The 20,884-nt window shown below is 38.5% G+C and overlaps 2 protein-coding genes across 2 annotated transcripts in view; one reads left to right on the top strand and one right to left on the bottom strand.

Moving 5' to 3' along the window:
• The first annotated feature begins 578 nt into the window (after positions 1–578).
• On the top strand, positions 579–8,146 carry desma (desmin a). Its single transcript, XM_042002625.1, has 10 exons — positions 579–1,256; positions 2,840–2,900; positions 3,086–3,181; positions 4,023–4,184; positions 4,274–4,399; positions 4,612–4,722; positions 4,912–5,021; positions 5,140–5,192; positions 5,679–5,770; positions 6,433–8,146. The coding sequence occupies exons 1-10, from the start codon at positions 682–684 to the stop codon at positions 6,472–6,474; spliced, it is 1,428 nt and encodes a 475-aa protein (XP_041858559.1). The 5' UTR covers positions 579–681; the 3' UTR covers positions 6,475–8,146.
• A 1,458-nt stretch (positions 8,147–9,604) lies between these two features.
• The window catches only part of tmem198a (transmembrane protein 198a), a 33,839-nt gene continuing 22,559 nt past the window's right edge, over positions 9,605–20,884 (bottom strand). Inside the window, exons 3-7 of the mRNA XM_042002719.1 lie at positions 19,287–19,525; positions 17,980–18,192; positions 17,262–17,385; positions 12,732–13,036; positions 9,605–12,302 (exon numbers count right to left, since the gene is read on the bottom strand). Coding sequence (XP_041858653.1) covers positions 12,153–12,302; positions 12,732–13,036; positions 17,262–17,385; positions 17,980–18,192; positions 19,287–19,525 — 1,031 coding nt within the window. The 3' untranslated portion in view covers positions 9,605–12,152. The remainder of the gene's footprint in view (positions 12,303–12,731; positions 13,037–17,261; positions 17,386–17,979; positions 18,193–19,286; positions 19,526–20,884) is intronic.

Raw genomic sequence — 20,884 nt, 5'->3', positions numbered from 1 at the left:
GCTGGAGCTAAGATGATTGACTGAAATGGGTAAGGAGATATAGAGAAAAGTCCTCCAACCAAATGGAAGGAAAACAAATGCAATAAACTTTGTTGTCAAATATAAGTGATACTACCTAACAACAAAGAACAGCCTAGTCATTAATAGAACCAAGTAGAATTAGTCAGTTTCAACAAAAAGACTTTTTTGTCACACATTATACTACAGAGTATCAAAAGACCCATGACAATCACAAAAGCCTTGTTTCTAAAAGTCATCCGAATGTTTAATTAATGGTCACAATAATCACTACCTTTATTCTTATATTGACTGAAGTAGCCATCAAACACTCAAATGTCCCCATTTATCCTTACAGTCCTTCATCCAACAAAAGAAAGGAAAAAAATAATTTCCAAATCTTTCAGTCTGATTGAAAGAGCTGTGAGAAAAATCAGTAAAGGAAAATGATTGGTATGCAAGGGTGGAGTGATGGGAATAGGGGGATGGAGTGAATGGAGACAGAGGGAGGACCAAGAGGAGGGGTTGGGGGCAGGAGTGGGCGCAATGGGTCTACAAATAGTTGCTCTCAGTGCCTGGCATTTCTTCACTTAGTTTCTCTCCCAGTTGCCCAGTGAGACAGTTCGGTCTCAGCACCTCAAACGGTTCTTTAAAGCCACAAGCCAACCAAGCAGTCAACCAGCCATGAGCAAGTCCTACTCCTCTTCAGCACAGAGTGCCTCTTCATACCGCCGTACCTTCGGCTCTGGTGTTGGTTCTTCACCATCCTTATTCTCCTCTTTAGGAGGAGGTCGGAGCGCCTCTTCCAGCCACATGTCATCCAGAGTCTACGAAGTCAAGAGCATGGGTGCTCCATCCTACTCCAGCTTCAGAGCATCTTCTGGCGCTGGGGGTGGAGTGTTTGGCTCCTCTACAGCTATGCGCACCTATGCCGGCGAGAAGCTCGACTTTAACCTTGCAGATGCAATGAATCAAGACTTCCTCAACACAAGGACCAACGAGAAGGCCGAGCTGCAGCACCTCAATGACCGTTTCGCCAGCTACATCGAAAAGGTGCGCTTCCTGGAGCAGCAGAATGCAGCACTGACTGTGGAGATTGAGAAGCTGAGGGTCCGTGAAGGGCCAGGGCGCGTGGCTGAGATGTATGAGGAGGAAATGAGGGAGCTGAGGAGGCAGATAGAAGCCCTGTCCAACCAACGTGCCAGGGTGGAAGTGGAGAGAGACAACCTTGCTGATGATCTGCAGAAAATTAAGCTCAGGTAAGGTCGAATAAAGATAAGACAAGACGGGAGAGCAAAACTTTGGTTTGACTACTTCAATTATTACTGTTTTAGAAAGAAAAGTACCTTGTCTCCTCTACAACCAGTTGGATGTTGGAAAACTTTTTTATGGTGGTGACCTTTCAAATATAAATAATTTAGAAGCCTCGACAGATAGAAGTTACATATAGAACATAGAGAACTAGTCACTAATGCTGTTACTATTGTTGTCATGTGACCTTTGACCTCTTTTGTCACTCCATAGAGGGTCCAAACTCAGATAAAAAAAAAAATGAGAGAGAGGGTGAAATTGCATTAAATGATACTGGAAGAGAAACATGAGATGTATGGAAAGCAAGAAAGTTAAAAAAAACCAAACAAACAAAAATGGCTAGACAGCCCATTGATTTCTGCTCTTAGGGAAAAAACAGAAACAGTAAAGTAACGATGAAGGGATTTGAGAACAGGCATACTTCAGTGTACTTTACAGTCCACTTGCGTCCTACAAAGGTATTTATAATTTGTCCACAAGAGACATAGCAGAAAAAAAATAATAGGAGACAGATTTACAGGCTCTTAGGAGCAAGGTTTAGGCAAACAGATAAAGTTTCAGTAGTCAGACGGGAAGAGGAGGAGACAGATGGAAGTGAACAGATGTGTTCATACTGACTGTCTGGGGGCGAGTTTACAGAGATCAAGATTTAAAAAAATGGGGAAAATAATTCTAAATTTCCACCCAACACACATTGCTTGTGTGTGTGTGTGTTTGTATATGTGTGCATGACATGCAGCAGCGAGAAAGGCAGAAAAAAGACTTAGCTGTAGTGTGGGTGTATCACTGTCTATTTGTAGCTACTAGGTCAGCTCTATAAATTTAGAATAATGTCACTCCAACAGCATGCAACATCACTTATATTTAAGTGTTTATGAAAAAACACTTAAACACAAACACAACCCACAACGAGTTTCTAATCACACACACACACACACACACACACACACACACACACACACACACACACACACACACACACACACACACACACACACACACACTCACAGTGCATACACAATCTGTTTTGTTTACCAGCCGTCTTCGAGCAACTGCCTGAAGCTGTGAGTGAACTGTATCAAAGCACTCACTGCATCCACTGAGATCAAAATGCACAGAGAAACCTTCAGCCTGCTAGTACAAGCAAAACACACAAACATGTGCTGACATTTTCATGGATCATCATCATGAACTGACATAATTTAAATAGTCAAAAATGACCATCAAAGTGGCTTTGACACCTCAGCTGTCTGCCAAGGTCTCCATATGCAATATGAATAAATAGCTTAGATGCATTTCTTGCTCCGACGTTTTCCACTTGTTCCAAGTGCATAGTGAAATGCTAAATCTGGAAAGAGCACCAGCCAAGGACAGGGGCGTGATCCTTTCTTGCGGTAACGCTTCTGACATTGATGGTATGACAGCAGCTGCATCATAGTTAATAAGTGTGTGGATACTGATACTGAAATAAAAATAATAAACAGTTTGTTTCTGTTCATTTTGCTCTTTTTCTCTGTCATTACTCTCACAGGCTGCAAGAAGAGATTCACCAGAAGGAAGAGGCTGAGAACAACCTGTCTGCTTTCAGAGCCGTATGTCTTCAATTTCCATAAAAGAAACATCTTTTCCTCAAAGCTTTTAGTGAACAGAGAAACCTTGCTTCAGTGTCATTCCCCTGTGGTTATTCTAATACTTATACAGCTGTTCTTACAGCCTTTTTTTCCTCAGCTTTGGATGTGGTTGTCAATCTCTGCTTTGTTTTTGTGTTTGTATCCAGGATGTTGACAGTGCTACTTTGGCCAGGCTGGACCTGGAGAGACGCATTGAAAGCCTTCAAGAGGAGATTGCCTTCCTCAAGAAGATCCATGAAGAGGTTTGCTTATCTTTTAAATGAAACCACCACATCTTCTGCTCATCTCTCAGATGGTTTGCATCATATAACACCTCTGTGTCCTCCGCCATGCTGTAATATCAGATCTGAGTCTCTGCAGGCATGCGGGTCTTAAAGAGAGCAAACATTTCACACTTGAACACACCCACTGATGTTAAAACACAGTTATTTTGCCTTTTTATGCATTATCACACACTAAATAAAATTTAATAAGCTGTTCATTTAGCTTCTCCTGCAGTCGTCAAAGGACTGAGAGAGCTTTCAGCTCAGACACGTACACAGCACAGCTGAGGTCCCAGCACGTCATTTTCTCCTCTTTGTTTCAACTTTGACCTCTCAGAAATGCTGAACTGCCAATTGGTTGAAAGGAGCATGTCAGCTGTTGTGTGACAGAGGAAAGTGTGTGTATGTGCATGTCTGAACAGATGCAAAGCTATTTTAATCTTTTGAGTAGACCAGACAACAGCTGAGTTTAACCAAAGCTCCCTTATCTAGAAAATTCTGTCTCCAACATTCTGTCTACTTTTATCAATGAACTGCTGGAGAAATCAGTTATTAATATTTAATATTTCCACTGCATGTAAATGCAACTGAGACAACTGAACTCTTTCCTTTTACCTGTTGTTATATTTACACTGTTCTAAATATTTAATTTTCAATGCGGTTTCAGTATATAAGTTGATTATAAATGCAGATATTTCCCTTGCTGTTTATTTCTCTTTGAACATACAAACTTCGTTATTCTTTCTAATCTTTCTTTCTTCATTTTGATTAGTTCCTTTTTCTTTATAATAAATGTCTTCTTTCTCTAAACTCCTTGCAGGAAATCAGAGAGCTACAGAGCCAGATGCAGGACACCCAGGTGCAGATCCAGATGGACATGTCTAAACCTGACCTGACTGCTGCTCTGAGGGACATCCGCATGCAGTATGAAGCCATTGCTGCGAAGAACATCTCAGAGGCTGAAGAGTGGTACAAATCCAAGGTAAAGTGAGCGCTGACACATTGATAAAATGAACAGAAAATCTTCTTTAGCTGTTAAGCTTTTAAAAACTTAATCTACTGTCTCCTCAGGTGTCTGATCTGAACCAGGCAGTGAACAAGAATAATGATGCCCTGCGTCAGTCTAAGCAGGAGAGCATGGAGTACAGGCACCAGATCCAGTCCTACACCTGCGAGATCGACTCTCTCAAGGGCACCGTCAGTATTTTGTTCTTTTACTTTACTCCAGTTACTTATCTCATTGCATCATTATCTCTGTCTGGTTGATACTATTGTTAAATTTACTCACTGGCGTATTTCTGCAAAGACATGCTGTCCTCATTTTCCTTTTTCTGATGCTTTCAGTCTTTCATAGACTTTAAGATCATTCTCTTTCTTTCCTAACCCAATCTCTCTCTTTTTCTTTGTAGAATGAATCTCTGCTGCGCCAGATGAGAGATATGGAGGATCGCATGGCCCGCGAGGCCTCTGGTTACCAGGATACCATTTCACGACTGGAGGAAGACATTGCTAAAATGAAGGTAATAAAAGTTAAATTTTTTTTTTTTATTGCCAATATTTTAAGAAGCAGCACTAATGCAGGATCTTGGATTTTATAAATACAAATAACCTTTTCATCCAATAATCTTAGATGAACAGTTTTGATAGTCACTGTATTTTGTCTTGTGTTCTGAAAACTTAACTTTGAGCAAACTTTAAATGTATTAAAGGATGACATGGCTCGCCACCTGAGAGAGTACCAGGATCTTCTCAATGTGAAGATGGCTCTTGATATTGAAATAGCCACCTACCGCAAGCTGCTGGAGGGAGAGGAGAGCAGGTCTGTGTGTCTGTGTTGTTCACTCTTAATGTGACTACAGAAACCTTTAGTTTTTTGTAATTTGTATTGTTGTACACAACACCAGTTTATGCTTACTTTTGTATCTTTCCTACTGCAGGATCACCACCACTATGCCAGTGCAGTCTGCCTATTCCTCCATTGGATTCAGAGGTATGGGGAACACACATTTTTTCTATTAGCCATAAATAAGTGCAAAGTTTGTTTTATGTTCCAGATAAATCCATAAGGGGGATCAAAATGACTAATTAGAGCATGGGACTGTAAATGGCAGATGCTATTTTGAGGGAATTACATACAGTGCGTCCGCAGTGACATGTTCTGACCACTGTGTGGGGATGTATGACATGTCAAAAACCTTCACAGCTACTTGATTCACAGAGGCAAACATCAATAATGATCAAATAAATAATCTTGTGACTTTTCCCAATCGTTAATGGATTAAATGTCCGAATGTGTTACTCCCAACACTCTATCTTGCTGGTACAGGCAAACTTGCAAAACTATCCGTTGTATATTTAAGCCAATTTGCCTGCAAAGAGCTGCAGTGAACTAATATCAGTTTCTTTAGACTTAATTAAGTTGCTGTATCTCCACAAAACAAAACAAAACAAAACAATGTATGATCTTTTCCCCCAGAAACCAGTCCTGAGTCCCAGCATCAGCGCTCATCAGAGGTTCACTCCAAGAAGACTGTTCTCATCAAGACCATCGAGACCCGCGATGGAGAGGTTTGAGCTCATACACATCTTTATCCAAACAGAGATATGAAGCCACACAAAGAGACATTTTTAGGGTTTCTGTTACATGTGAAGAATTCCACATACATACATATACTGGAAGCAGAACATACTAACTGTAAAAGTTATCACAGTGCTTTTCAGACAAAAACATTCTTATGCATTGCATCCCTACCTAGATGAAGTATTCCATGAGCCAGGGCGCTAGTGCTCAGTGTGTAAGTCTGGTTCCTCTATCCCTGCTACTTTTAATTGTCCGCTCACATCACCACGTTGAAGCAAAGTACCAGATTCAAGAAGAATATTGATCTCTTTTAGTTTGATTTATATGTTGAATTTGGTTTGTATTTTATGTACATATGTCAGCATGCTAAAATTTTATGTTTTAATCTAAAGTCTCTAAATTATTGCTGAGATCTGGTAGTTTGCAGAAACTCAGACACTTTGTGAAAGCTGCAGCACTCTGCAACACTGACTTCAATGAAGTAGCTTCACAGCTAGCACTGTCTCTCCACAGCACTTCACTCCCAGTAATCTCTGCACAGACTAACAGTCATTTGCTCACAAATTATCTATAAACACTTTGCATATAATTTTTTTTACTTCACTTTTCCTCCACAACAACTTACAGTCTTCTTTGTTTTCCTCTTCAGGTTGTCAGTGAATCCACACAGCACCAGCAAGACATCATGTAAAGCAGCAACATGAAAGAAATAACCACAATAAACAGAACAGACACCTCAGAAAGTTTGCTACCACTACTATCAGAATGTATAATCTGACTCTGCAACAACATACAGAATGTAAACTCTGTTTATATGTATGTAAATACAGACCACAGTACACATCACAGTGTAGATGCAGGCACAATGCCTTTAGACTGGTTTTAAATCAGGGGCATTCCAGGAATTTATTTTTTATTCATGTTACTTGCCATTTGAGAAAGGCACTAGAATATGTTACATCTTGCCTGCAAAAACAATTCACTTTGCAAGAGCAGCATTTTAAATCTAACAAGACCTGAACTACTGAAATGATCCTCTGTCAAGATGGAAGTTTGTGAGGTTCAAAACAGATCAATAAGCCTCAGATACTATGGTCAAAAGTAAAGTTAAAATGGTAAATTTCTCTGCAGGTATTTCAAGATTTGTTTGGGCAAATGTGCATATAGTTGATAGATGGGCTGTTACTGATATAAGGAATGTATAAAGTTGGATTCAGAAACAAACGCTGAAAGAAAAGGACAGTCGGTCATGTTTCTATGTGCATGAGGTCTTTAAGATGTGCTGGGTGTCTGTATGTGTGTGAGTAACCTTTGTATGCTGTTCCACTGTGACAAAAACATCAAATAAACCTCCTTTACTAAAAATGCCACTTGAAAGTACAAGAATTTATTCAGATTCTCTAACAACAACAACAAACAAGATAACATGAAGTTAATTTTCTGTCTTTACTTTTCCCATAAGTCAAGACAATTGAGTTCTGTTACTTTACACACTATCAGTTAAAAGTTTCACACACTTTCCCACAGGATTTATTAGAAAAGTGTGTCCAAACTTTTTACTGGTAGTGTACATTACTGGGCCTGTCTTTATCAACTCCCACTATGAACCCCAAAGATATTAGTTTCTTGGCCAAGCATAACACTCCTCTGTCAACATTTTATTTCCTTTCAAGCAGAGAAAACAAAAGTTGAAATCATCAGTACACAGGCTGATTTTAGTGCAAGGAAAAGTGAACAATGGGTTGTTAATGAGTTGTCCCTGGTTATGTTTTGTTTCCAACAGAAAGCAGATTAGAAGAGCAACGAGACACACAGTGTGAGCTGTTTGTTTCTGAAGCCATTGACTGAAAATGTCAGCAGAGATGAAAAACGGGAGCGAAGAAACAGACAATAAATGAGCATGCAACAGTAAGCAAGATAGAAAGGGGGCACAGTGAACCACCAAGAGAAAAGAAGAAGACAGATGTAATGAAAAGGTTATCTGGGCATAAAGGCACAAGAGAAAGATTTAGAGAGATAATTACACAGTAAATAAAGTGAAACAGGGAGAGGGATTGTGACTGATGTTTCAGTAATTAGTAGAGACATGTTGCTTGGAACCTTCTGCTCTCATCACATTCTCTTTGCAGCTTGTGTCAAAGGGAACAGCATCCCAGTCATTATGCAGTCGATCATAAGCAAAGGGCAGCACATTCCTCTGTTTCTTCTCCTTTAAATGAGCTTACTTCTGTGATCTCTTCTTACATGTGGCTCCCTGTTTGGAATGCTGGAAGGCTTTTCTAAGGGAAGTTTATAATGATTACATCCTGATCACATCAACACTTAGCAGACTACGTTTCCAACTTTTATGATTTGTTGTAACAGAGTTGTGGTTTTTTTGCTTTCATGACATGCCCTCTTTGTGACTCAAGTTGTCACTTTTTAAAAGAAAATCAAGCAATTTGAAATAAAGATGCAATTCAGTGAATACTTTCCACTGCAGACAAGTGCATATTTAAGTGTATCAATAAAAACGACTTTCACAATTAGTTATAATGATGATATAATGATAGAAAAGCAAAAGTAGCTCAAATAACCACTTGTTACAACCAAGGCATGCAGAATACCATCACTGAACACACAACACATGTTCGCTAATAACAGGAAACATGGATAACATGGATCCATCCTGCTATGTACAGTTCAGACTGGTGGCGGTGAAATAGTGTGGACGATATGGCACACTTTGTGCCCCTTACTGAGCATCATCTAAGTGCCACAACCTACCTGAGTATTGTTGCTGACCATGTCCATCCATTTATGACTTCACTGTGCCTGTCATCCGATGGCTACTTCTAGTAAGATAATGCACGTCACAAAGCTCAAATAATCTCAAACTGTTTTCTTGTACATAACTATGAGTTTACTGTACTCAAATGGGCTCCACGATCCCCACATCTCCATCCTATTGAGCATCTTTACAGTGTAAAGTGGGACTGGAGTTTCTCATCATGGATGTGTAGTCGACAAATCTGCAGTAACTGTGTCATGCTATCATGTCAATATGGAGCAATTCTGTGGAATATTTCCAACACCTTGTTGAATCTATGCCAGTGGTTCCCAACCTGGGGTCCGAGACCCTTAAAGGGGGTCCCCCAAAGAGCACAGGGGGTCCCTATGACTTTTAACATTAGAGCCGTTGTGATTAATGTCCACAAATTGTCCCTGTTTTAAGGAAATAAAAGGCTGTATGTTGTTCATTTAAATTTGGTTTTAACAAAGGACAGGACTAAACAAGAATACATAATATACAGGGATAATCTCACTTTTGAAAGCCTACAACCAAACATTGTTCCAGCACAGGGTGGAGCAGGGGGTCCAGGGCATTTTAGTACATGCAGGAAGGGGGTCCCCGAGGAAAAAAGGTTGGGAACCACTGATCTATGCCACAAACCCCCTAAGGCAGTCAAAAGGGGGTCCAACCTGGTATTAGCTTGTGGCAGGTGAGTGTATTATTCACATTATTCTTGTCACTCACTTTTTATGAGAATAATGTATGAATATATATAGTATGTGTTTGTGCTTCATAGAATTTGATACTTATTGTACCATTGTACAATCCCCATAAATGGTCATGTAGGAACATGAAAGCTGTATAAACAACAAGACCAGTGGATTGCAAGATTACAATGTTTATCATATGTTAGGTCCATATAAATCCATGCTCAACAATAATAATAATAATAATAATAATAATAATAATAATAATAATAATAATAATAATAAAGTGATTTTCACACATTCAAGAGGGATGTAAGAAAAGGACGATTCAGAGTCAAGGCTCATTTTGTCAGATGATTTTCATCATCAAATGTTGAAACAGCAGGATGAAAAGTGCATCCACATCCAACCAAATCAAATACATACAGTAGCATCACAACATAACAGGTCTACTCCATTAGAAAATAATCACCTACATAAATGGATTTCATGATCATGATGTCAACATGAAAATGTAGCCAAACATTTTTACATTAAAATATTATTTACAGGTCAATATCTACAATCAAAATGCTTCTGAACATACAGTAGACTATGCAGAAATAAACGCAGAATAAAATATAAGGGGAAAAAAAAATATTTGTAAGAATTATTAGTTTTGCCCCAAAGTTACAAGCAAAAGAGGGTCAATTTTCTGAATTTACATCATGTTTTAAACTGCACTACATTAAAAGAACACAAATAAGGGATGGAAATAGGACAGAGGTATAAGCAGAAGCCAAGTAACACGTGTACAGCCACAACTGCGAAAGATTATCAGAGTAACACGATACAGCAGGACGGCAGCTGGCTGAACATAATACACAACTTTTTCAAGCCCTTTACCTGGACAGTGTAAACAGAGAAGAGAAGAGAAGAGAAGAGAAGAGAAGAGAAGAGAAGAGAAGAGAAGAGAAGAGAAGAGAAGAGAATTTTTCAGTTTTATGTACACTTTAAACTGAAATTAGAGGTTGTCACTTGTCCACAATGACACGGCACATTGGACACATTAACACAGATCATGTCATGCGGTAATGGAATTTAATGCAAATAAATGGCCCTCCATTTACAAATAACTGCAATCTGGTAAAAACCAACTACCTATGTTAATATTTCAGTCAAATAGGGCAGTTTTATTGTTTTTTATCTAAAAAAAAGTAAAAATTTACACATTTTAAGTAACTGTTCTGAAGTGATATTACTTTTGCATGATTGGCTGTGTCATTTCTGGCTTGTTGTTATATTTTGCCTCAGTGTAAACTAAAAGTTGATGTCATGTTCGTATAGAAAATTTGAATTTTATCAGGCAAAAAAGCAGTTCTTCCTCTGTTAAAAATACCTGCTGTTAAAGTTTCCTTTCCTGGATGTTTAGTACAACAATATCAAAGCAAGGGGCACATTTAAATTTCAAAGACAGAAACACATAAATGCATGTGCACACAAACACACACAGAGAAAGTCCAGAAGACAAATTTAGTGGTAAACATCAGAGGGCGCCATTTGTAAATGCTTTAATCGTCTCACCCCCTCTTTTCCAGGAGATAATCCTCATTTTAATCTCCTCTTCATCACATGTCATACAAAGCTAAGAAGTTAATATTTTCAAGCATACCAGTATATTGGCAAAAGAAGAGGGAGGAAAATACAGCATGCTCCTTATACATTAAAGGAAACCCCCCCCTTCCTCGGCTAATATTTGGTACAATCAGCCAGCGGGCTCACGTGTCCATTCACGCACAGGAACACTCAAATTCCTGGATGACCACAATCAGACAGCAACTCTTTGCCTTGACAAATCCTACAAAGGTATACTTGTTTTTGGGATAGCAGGCAGAAAAAGTACATGAGAGCACTCAGGGACAAGTCAACACACATAGCTTACAAACGTTTAAGAGACAACAGGAACAAGTCTATACGTATGCTGCTCTAGTCCATAGTTGGAGCAGTTGGTGATCATTAATCTTAGGACAGTGATGAGATGTAAACACACTCTCCATGGAGAATGGCACCATAGCAAACAAAGACACTAACTTATGAGAGGGATGACAAAGACAAAAAGTCTTTGGTTTGAACCGTTTTACCTGGTTCACACCTAAAAATGGTCCCCTTTCTAAAGCAGCACAGGCCTCGTACTGCCATGTCTGGATTCACAGGCTGTCACTGAAGATAAATACTTCACACAGTGACCTTTTAATGGACAAATGGTGAGGAAGAGCTGCCTTTAAGTTCCAGTGTTTGCTGTATATCTTCTGTTCTTTTTCTGACATTTTCCTCAGAGCATCGCCGCATAATTCCTGAAGCAAATCGTATCGTCCTTTAATTACCTTCAAAGTGAAGTTACTGATCAAGGTTAAGATATAAGTTCTCTGGTTCTGAAAAGACATGTTTTATCTGAAATGGTGTGATGCACCTGTGGATTTGTTTTCTTTGTTGTTTTCTTTCCCCCACTACACTCTCAGCAGAAATGACTTCAAATGGCTGTAGCAGTTTTCTAAATTACACATAAAACAGGTTGATTTTTTTTTCCAGTATGTTCAAGAATTGTACCATAACTTAGAAATCATATAAAGGATCCTATGACCCATCACCTTTGCTACTTCCAAAACAAGTCTCTGCTTTTAATCCTGACATCCAAAAAGAACAAAACAGGAACAAACTGACCAAATAAATACAAGCTTTAGCAGGTGAGAGAGGAGACAACCACTGGGACATAATGAACTCCTGTTGGGTTAGCAGGCAGTTGATTAGGTTGGCACAGTAAGGTTAGGTTTAATATCCCTAGTGGTGACTAAGAGCTTTGAAGTAGCTTGTCATTGTGTGCTCGTGTCTTGATTTGTGCAATGTACTGCCTCAGATGCGAACTGCAGGTCCGCTGGGGGCTGTGAGGGGCACTTGAGAACCGCAGTCGTAGTCCAGTTCAGCCATTCGAGAGCGGCTCATTCGACTGTGGGAATACGCCCGTCTGTCTGTGTGTCTGTCCCTGAAACTCCTGATGTAGCTCTGTGGACAGACAGAGGATAAGTGTTGGGATGATAGTAAACAACACAATGCTTACTTTCTGTACAAATGTTAAAGAAATAGATACCAAGTCAGTTTGTTTGTATGTTTGTTTCTTTTTGGGAGAATGACACTTAAAGTCACTTATTTGAAAGTTAAAATGTTTCATTCTGCTGGTACAACCACAGCAAATACAAGCCGATGAATTACTAAACAGCACTGGATAAGATAAGAATGGATTTGATTTATAAAACACAATTACAATAAATCCATTATTCATTAACTCCACCAGTCACACCAGTGGTGGTAAGATACATGTGTAGCCACAGTTGCCTTAGGACAGAGGGACGGAAACGTGGCTGCCAATCCACGCCAAACTCTCAAACCACCAAACATTCATTCATGTTGGATGTCCAGAATCTCTCATCTTACCGGAGATAGAACATCTCCATCATAGCGTCTTTTAGGATTGGGCTTGCGGTGGTAGCCAGGTTCCGTCTGAGAAGGAGGAGGAGGGATTTTAGGTGGGTGAGAGCTCTGGGGTTGGTGATGAGGGTGGGATGCTGCTGGGTGGTGGTACTGTTGGTGGTGGTGATGGGTGTGAGCCTTCTGTTTGAGGCCAGTCTTCTGGTTCTGCCGTTTTTTCTTCTTCTTGATCTCCTTCTCCTTTTTCAGCCTCTCTTCCTTCTGTCGGATCCGCATAAGCTGGACCCTCCGCTGCTGTCGGCTCAGAACCACTTGATGTAGGAGAACAGAGCGGTGGTGGTGGGTGGAAAATCAGGGGAGAAAGAGAACAATAGATAATCAAGGGGGAGTGACAGCACAATGAAAGGGAAAAGAATATAGTTTTAACTATGGAACAAAATTAATAAATTTTTCCAAAGGAGCAAGGACACACTCAGAATAACTCAAGATCAATGCAGTGACGTTTTTTTCTCGGATAAATGATTTTACTTTAATTACTATTGGTGAACTTGGACATTTTATTATAAATGCAGGGTATAAAAATAAAAAAGGAAAATTTCCTTATTTCCTCATTTCTTTCTTTCTATCTAGTCAGCTGGCAGACAGGTAATTTTTTCTTGCAGCATGTCCTTGCACCGAGCTGCTCAGTCTCCTGACATATTGCTAGTAGGAGAGTGTATTCTTGTTATTCTCACACCCTCCCCAGCAAAAATCCATCTTGTCTCACCATCCATTGATCAAAAGCTAAATAATTTCTTGGTGTCTGAAGCAATTTTGAACCAATCGTTTGACATACAAAACTACAGAACTGCAGTGACACATTTTGTGTTAATTTTGTGCGTTAAAAATGTCTACACATTATTAGTATGCTGTACCAGGTTGCCTCCTGTGTTCTTATGGGAGGGTGTAAATATGTTAGGAGGTCTATTATTGTTTCTTTGTGCGGGTGGACATGAGGCACCATCTGCCAAGGAAACTGTGTAATAATATCCCCCTCCTCTTCTTTTACCAAGCTCACCCCACCTCATGCTTCTGTATGTGTGCTTCGGTGCATCTGTTTTTGTGAGGACTGTCATGAGCTCTTGACCCTTTGAGTCAGGGCTCTTTGGGGAGTCCGCACTCATTTAAAAACCTCTATCTTTTAGGGTCAATATATGGGAAAGTGGGGTCTAGTCCTATGGTGACATAGACTGGTTTGAGTACTCATTGAAATAGGCCATTGTGCATTTACTATCACTGTCTACACAGGAAGGCAAATAAATAAATAAATAAAATGAATAAAAACCTGTGTTCATTGTGCTGTTCAGTCAGCTGACAGATGATTTTCCCCACTGCTCCATTTGGGTGCCCTGCTTCCCCATTGTGCCCCAGTTTATTACCCACCCATACCCTTCCCCCAATGCACCTGCTCCCTCTTTCCCTCAACTCTCCATACCATTACCCATCCTCCTGACTAATGACAAAACTCATTTACAGATTAATTTAAATGATATAATCAATAATTTTCTTCTTATCACCAGCCAGCAAGAATCATGAGGAAATTAATTTCTTACCTCATTCATCTTCCTGATCATGTAATAAATGCAAAACAAGTAGTATGTCCATGCACGAAACTCTGATGTCCTATTCCTTCATCTTCTTCTTCTGTTTCATGCTCATCCCCATTGTTTGATTTCAGGCTTTTTTATTATTATTTCTTTTTATTTAATTTTTATCCATTCTTCTGCATCGGCTCTCACTAGTCACATTACCAAAACAGTATTAAACTATTCTGAATCTTAAGCAATCCTTTTACTCACAACTCACAGCTATTCTTCTGGCCTGGTAGCCATGGCAGCCTGCTGTTATTATTATTATTTGACACCATGTGTGACTTCTTTTATGACACTTTGTAACTGTGCAGACCAAGATCAAATGTAGTGTACAAAATATATGTAAGTGATTGTCCTGGTACATTTCCATCCCCTTGTTTAATTGGTTTCAAGATTTATGCCAATTGTGTTTCTGTGATACATCTACATATTCTGTTTGGACTTGTGTATATATGTGTGTGTGTGTGTGTGTGTGTGAGCCTGCCATCTGTGTTGTGGTTACTTTTAGAACAGATTAAAGCAGTTTCCGTCAAGAGATTCTGGTGAAAACGCTAATGCTGGTATTCATACTCTCCCTCACACATACTGAAAAAACAACAAACACACACCATTCCTCTCATATTGGTTATGATTTCTAATTCAATGACACAGTATTTGGAATCAAGAATGCTCATATAGACTTGAAGTGGTCTTGGTGGGTTCAGTACCAGAATAAGTTTAAAAACCAGGCGCCTCTTGGCATAGCCATCAACCAGCTCTATACTGGTACAGAAACTATCCCTGACTCTAGTTTTATTTCTGAAACTAATTAATGTGCATCAGCAAATTTTCATGAACTGATTAGTGTTTATGATGTATTTAATTAAAATTCTCCACATGGGAAAAAGATCAAAGTAATGTCTACTTATTCTGGGATGTCATGATAACATATTCGTTTACTCATGTGTCATGAAGTCAGTAAAATATTGCTAAAAAAGAAAGAGGTTTATACTTTACTGCAGCCTCTTAGTAGAAAAGCTTGTGTAGGTCCATGAATAAAAGTGCATCGGTAAAAAAAACAGCTACAGACTACGAACAGTGAATTAATCATGACACACATGAGGTATTTTAATTGGTTTATTGAGGCTTCCACTCAGGTGGAGAGACGGAAACTAACAGCAAAATGAAAACATCCCATCTGTGAGGAGGGGTATGAAGAGGGCAGTGATCCTTATATTAATACATGAAACAAAACCGTATGTTTCCTTTCATGTTTTCCACTCTTTGGTGCTTTCAGACTGGGTTTGTTTGTATGGTTTAACAACTCTGGCTACCACAATGAACTCTAATATTATCTGCAGTGGATGGAAGTGTAAATTTAGTTGCATTTTCTTTGCCATATTTTACAAAAATAATAATGTTTATGCAAACTGAGGTGGAAAAAAGGGCTATTGCATTTGTCTTCAAGTCATTCCTGCTTGTGTATGTGAGCCTGTATTTACTTTGTCCTCTCCTTGTTACTAATTCTGTGAATCTGCTCGTGATCTGCTACCCTTGATGAAGCATGCTGTTTGACTGAAACCGTCTTACTTGTCTTTACTCCCAGTGGGATTTTCTTATTTGAGCTTACTTCACTGAGTAAACCTGTTTTTGACAAGAAAATCTATTCATCTGCCTCCATCTGCTCTTCTGTTTGACATTTCTCAGCCTTGCTGCTCTTACATTTAACCATGTTTCTATACAACAGCCTCTTCAACACAAGAATCCCTAAGATTAGAAAATGTAAAGGTTTTACCTGAGTGGATTTTTCTACATGATAAAGTTAAGCAATAACAATTTTTTTAAAGAAGAAAACAACCTATCAACAGTGTCTTGCTAGTGTATTGGTATTCTTTGCATTGGTTATAATATAATAAACAAATCACAACATTTGACAACTAATTTGATTATTAAAATGCTTTAATTTCCTAAGCAGAAAAACCTACATTCATGAAAAAATGCTTTATTTTCATGCAGTTTGGCCATGTTTAGACTAAGCGGGCTATTATTAAACTCACCCACCCCAGAATTTATGAATTCTGAATGTTTTTTTATTAAATATTCTCAACACATAAAGGTTTATAGCCAGAAAGGAGTGCAATAAATAAAACACAAAGAAAAATAGCAGCAAATAAGAGATTGGTATGGACTGAACACAACAAAAATGTATAAGTAAGCTAATGAACTGGTGGACTGACTTGTTTCTGCTCTTCCTTGTGCAAATCAAAGAAAGAAAACTAATGGCATGAAGGGAGATATATTAGGGCTGTTCCAGTGGTTTATTGACTAAAAGAGAGGGAAGTAACTGAGAAAAGAGCAAATATTTGTTTCTCTATTTTAGACTATTTAACTATATACAATTAACTGAATATTAATAAACTTCATAGATTACTTTTTAGTACATTTATCCACTAAATGCCACTAAATTTTGGCAACCAATCAGTGGGGATTTTAAGTGGCATTTAATTCAGGCTTAGAGTCCTCTCTAGTTATTGGTTTGAAAAAACAAAAGAAGCCTGTGTTTGGTATTGGTTTAGCGCCAGAAGAGGCCACACTCAGGACAACAGAGTGGAGCTGGAAAGTCATTCTCAGCCTGATTGTTTGCCCAAGCCTAGGACGTTTTATTGTTTTTCAAAATGACCACCAGCAAGCTGATCAGAGGAAGTGAATTTAATTGATAACACCATGACTTGCAGACATCATGCATTCTTTTAATAAGAGAAGTTGAAAAAATATAAGGGATTGTCGGACCCAGAGGTTTTCTTTTGAAACCAGACCGTTGTGGCCTTTGATGGTATTGATTTAAATACAATTTTGATTAGGATTCCTGCTTTAGGCAATGGGCAACAACCATAATTTATGTGTTGTCTGTGATGCACACACTCACCTTCTGTGTGAGAAAACCCCTCTGCAGTCACTTTCCATTGGATCAGCACTCCAAGCAGGGTCAGGACAGGCCACACCCCTAAAATGACCCATGTAAACCAGCACACTGGCTTCTTTGGTGCCACCTAAAAAGATCACAGTTACAGTTTTCGTAAGAGGCTTACAGTGTAGGATGTAGTGAAATTGCAGGTTAAAAACCACCTGAAACACAATCAGCCTCTGAGGTATGAGCATATGAGTGCAAGATTATGTTATGGCATCTGTAATCACTAGTATAGGCTAATTAAAATCAATTTAGCATTTTAGAGGGATAGTTTACCTCCCTCCCAGCACCTGTAGGTTCCATCCCAATCTGTATATCTTTTTTATTAGTGTCCATCAAGGTAAAAGTACAATGGAAACCCAAAGTATTCTCTGCAACCAATATGGTAACTTAGGTGTAATACTAGTATCTTGGTTATGATTGGGTTTTGCTGGGTGCATGTCGCTCATTCTTTAAAAAAACGGGGCTAAGTCTTACACTGGGTTTTATTCTTTTCTTTTTCTTTTGTCTAAAAGTTTAAAAACACTGCCCATGTCTCTCTTTTGACCTCATACCTACACACACATAAAAAAAAACAACAAACAAAAAACATGGCACAAGCTGACTGGCATCTCTCCCTCACAAACACACTCACAGGTACAGACATGCACAAAAGCTCATGCACAGCTACACTTACTTTGAGTCTCTCGTAGATGTAGTTAACCAAGGCAAACAGCTCTATAAAATAATCCACAGTAACAGTAATGATGGCAGAGCCAAATGTGGCTGTAGAGAAGGTGACAAAGCATCGCTGCCACTGAAGAGTGAGGACAGCAAACAGGGTTCCAGAACCCAGAAGAATACCCAGAGGAACCCACACTGTTTTGGGGTGATAAAACTCCTCCATGACCTATGGGTAAGACAAACAGAAGAGCTAAATAGTGCTTTTGTAGAACTTTATAACGTCACTGAAAGTCCTAAAAGCAGAGTTAATATACATTAAGATTGAATTTAAAGCTTTTTTTCCCGTCTTTCTGTATAGCTAAGACTGTTTGTGGTACTGAAATCAAACTCAAGACTAACTTTGTAATAGGATATGTCATCAGTTATGATTTTTAATATTTAGTTGTGATTAAGCTAGTTTGCTTGCAATAAATAATAAGCTATGTGGAAAACTGACAAGGTTTTGGTTTGAATTCATGTAATCAAAACAAGAACTAATAATGTAGTCAAATGACGTGAAACAACAAGCTCAGGAGTTGTTTAAAACCACTGTCAGTGAAACTTAGTAATATGTGGTCAACACGATCATAATATATCTTTCAGAGTATGTTGTATATTGTTATGTTGTAAAATTAATGCACAAATTAGCTCAGTGACCAACATGACCCGCTTGACTCAGACATTAAGCTCCTTTAGATATCAAAGGATCACCTCGGTAAATGAGGAGGATTTACAGTGGACTGTTTAAATGTAACATGGCATTCAATTAACTTTGAAAATTAGGAAAAAAAGAAAAAAGGAAACGGATAACTCTGTCACATAGAAGTACTGTATAAAACATAATTGACAGGTTAATGAAGTGACAGATTCTCTTAATAAAACTGTAAATTTGTTGGCTTTAATTACTAAGGGAAATTGTTTGACAAATGTTTATTACCATCAGAATATATGTATAATATTATCCTAATCAGTTTTAGAAAACATTAAATAGAAGTCCTACATATCAAACCCTTTTCCTCATGTGCTCCACAGAATGTTTTTGACATATTTCCAAATCACGGCTGGTCAAAACAAACTAACAAGAGAGATGCTACCACAGTTAAGGCCATTTCTAACCCAATTCAGTATTTAAACAACCACAGCGATAAACGGGCAAATGATCATTTCCTGGGTTAAATGGTAATAAAGCTCAGGTGCATGGCCATTAGTTAAGACTTACATATCAGTTACAGGTATGACTTAATTATGATTCAAAAAAACTATTAAAAGAGAATGAATTACCACCAGTGATGCCACTCCAACCAGCAGTCCCAGCAGCAGGCCAACCATAAACAGTCCCACACTGCGGACCAACATGGTCACCAGGCCACATAGGGTCCCAATGCCAAGGCCAATGCCGACGGATGCCTCTACACTTAGCTGGGTGTCCATTACTCTCTCCTTGTAGCACAGCATGAAGATGACCACAGAGCCAAACATTAGTCCTGTTAGAAACAGCACCGCCTTGAAGCATCGATAGCCTGGAGGAGAGACGGGGAGAGCAGACACTGTGAAGATATCAGAAGCATACTAACTCTGTACTGCAGTAGCCTATTGTGTGTGTTTACACAAGCAGCAAGAAACATATATTAAGTAAAAATGAAATCAAACATGACATAATGCCAACATGAAAGAAGCTAACAACAAAACAGTGATTATAGAAGGCATCCTCTTGTGTCAATGGCAGTCTAAATAGAGAATAATGGCTCATAAAAAACACACAAACATTAAGTGGTTATATGGGTGCTGATATTAATACTTTTTTGAATTGAAAAAACACACACACATTCAATTTGGCAATGTAGAATGTCACATTGGGATTAATGTTAAGAAAGATGTCAAGCTTAACCTATAAACATTATTATCCTTAATTTAGGTTCAAAATGAATGCACAGCAACAATAAAAAAAACACTAATAGATTCATTACAGTAAATAAAGCACTGCAAGCCTTGTTGCTCCACAACAACCCCGTGTTGTGGAGCAGAAAATACTTTATTTCTTTTTCATGGTCTTTGCATGTGTCTGCAGAATATCAAGGTAAAAATAAATGGTAAATGGAAAATGTACTGTATGCAGGAACTTGATTTTTAGTCAATTTGCTTGTACAACTTGTACAAAGGAAGGCTGGATGGATTCTTGAAACCCCCAAAGAATTAGATTATCTATCAACCTTTAAAAAAAACCTCTTAAAACTAGGGCCTCATTAATAAGAAACACATGCAGTAGTAGTTTTTTATATTTAACAATATTTTCACTCTATAATTACACTGTAGTCTTTGCTCCATTCTGCCTGAAGATTAACTTTAAATGACTGTGCTTTTGCAAAATGTTCAAAAACACAATCAACAAAAATAAGACGATGTAGACACACATTTGATGGGAAAGAGGGACATGTTTTCCTCATTGAGGTGTGATGGGAACAAATTAACTGGCACTAAACCTTTATTAAACAGTTTGAAATATGATAATCATTACATTAGAAAAGTTCACCCACATTTATTAGTCAAGAAGCATGATGACAAGAACAGCTGATCTCCTTGTTTTCCTTGCTCTCCATCTTATGCTCCCTCATGTCCTTTCTCTGTCTTGATCCATTTTATTATAATGAAAACAAGAAGAAAGTCTCTGGAGCATTAAAAGCTGCACATATCAACACTTCAAATCTCATTGGCCTTTGCTTCTCTGTTTATTAATGTCTATCTTCTTTTATTTTTCTTATATTATCCATGTCTTTTCTCTCTGACTGGACTCTGTCTTAAGGGAACCCGACATCAGATTGTTATCTTTGTGTAATCAGGCATTGCACAGCTGAGCTGCACAATGCTCTTCCTCGTATCCA

The sequence above is a fragment of the Melanotaenia boesemani genome, chromosome 12, assembly GCF_017639745.1.
Source record: "Melanotaenia boesemani isolate fMelBoe1 chromosome 12, fMelBoe1.pri, whole genome shotgun sequence".
NCBI classification, from domain to species: domain Eukaryota; kingdom Metazoa; phylum Chordata; class Actinopteri; order Atheriniformes; family Melanotaeniidae; genus Melanotaenia; species Melanotaenia boesemani.
This window is presented reverse-complemented; position numbering and strand designations above follow the sequence as displayed.

Excerpts from the sequence above, each read along its gene's own strand:
- desma (XM_042002625.1), top strand. The coding sequence starts at position 682 with ATGAGCAAGTCCTACTCCTCTTCAGCACAGAGTGCCTCTTCATACCGC. Across the intron at positions 2,901-3,085 it reads ACCTGTCTGCTTTCAGAGCC|GATGTTGACAGTGCTACTTT; the intron begins GTATGTCTTCAA and ends GTTTGTATCCAG. Across the intron at positions 5,771-6,432 it reads TCGAGACCCGCGATGGAGAG|GTTGTCAGTGAATCCACACA; the intron begins GTTTGAGCTCAT and ends TTTCCTCTTCAG.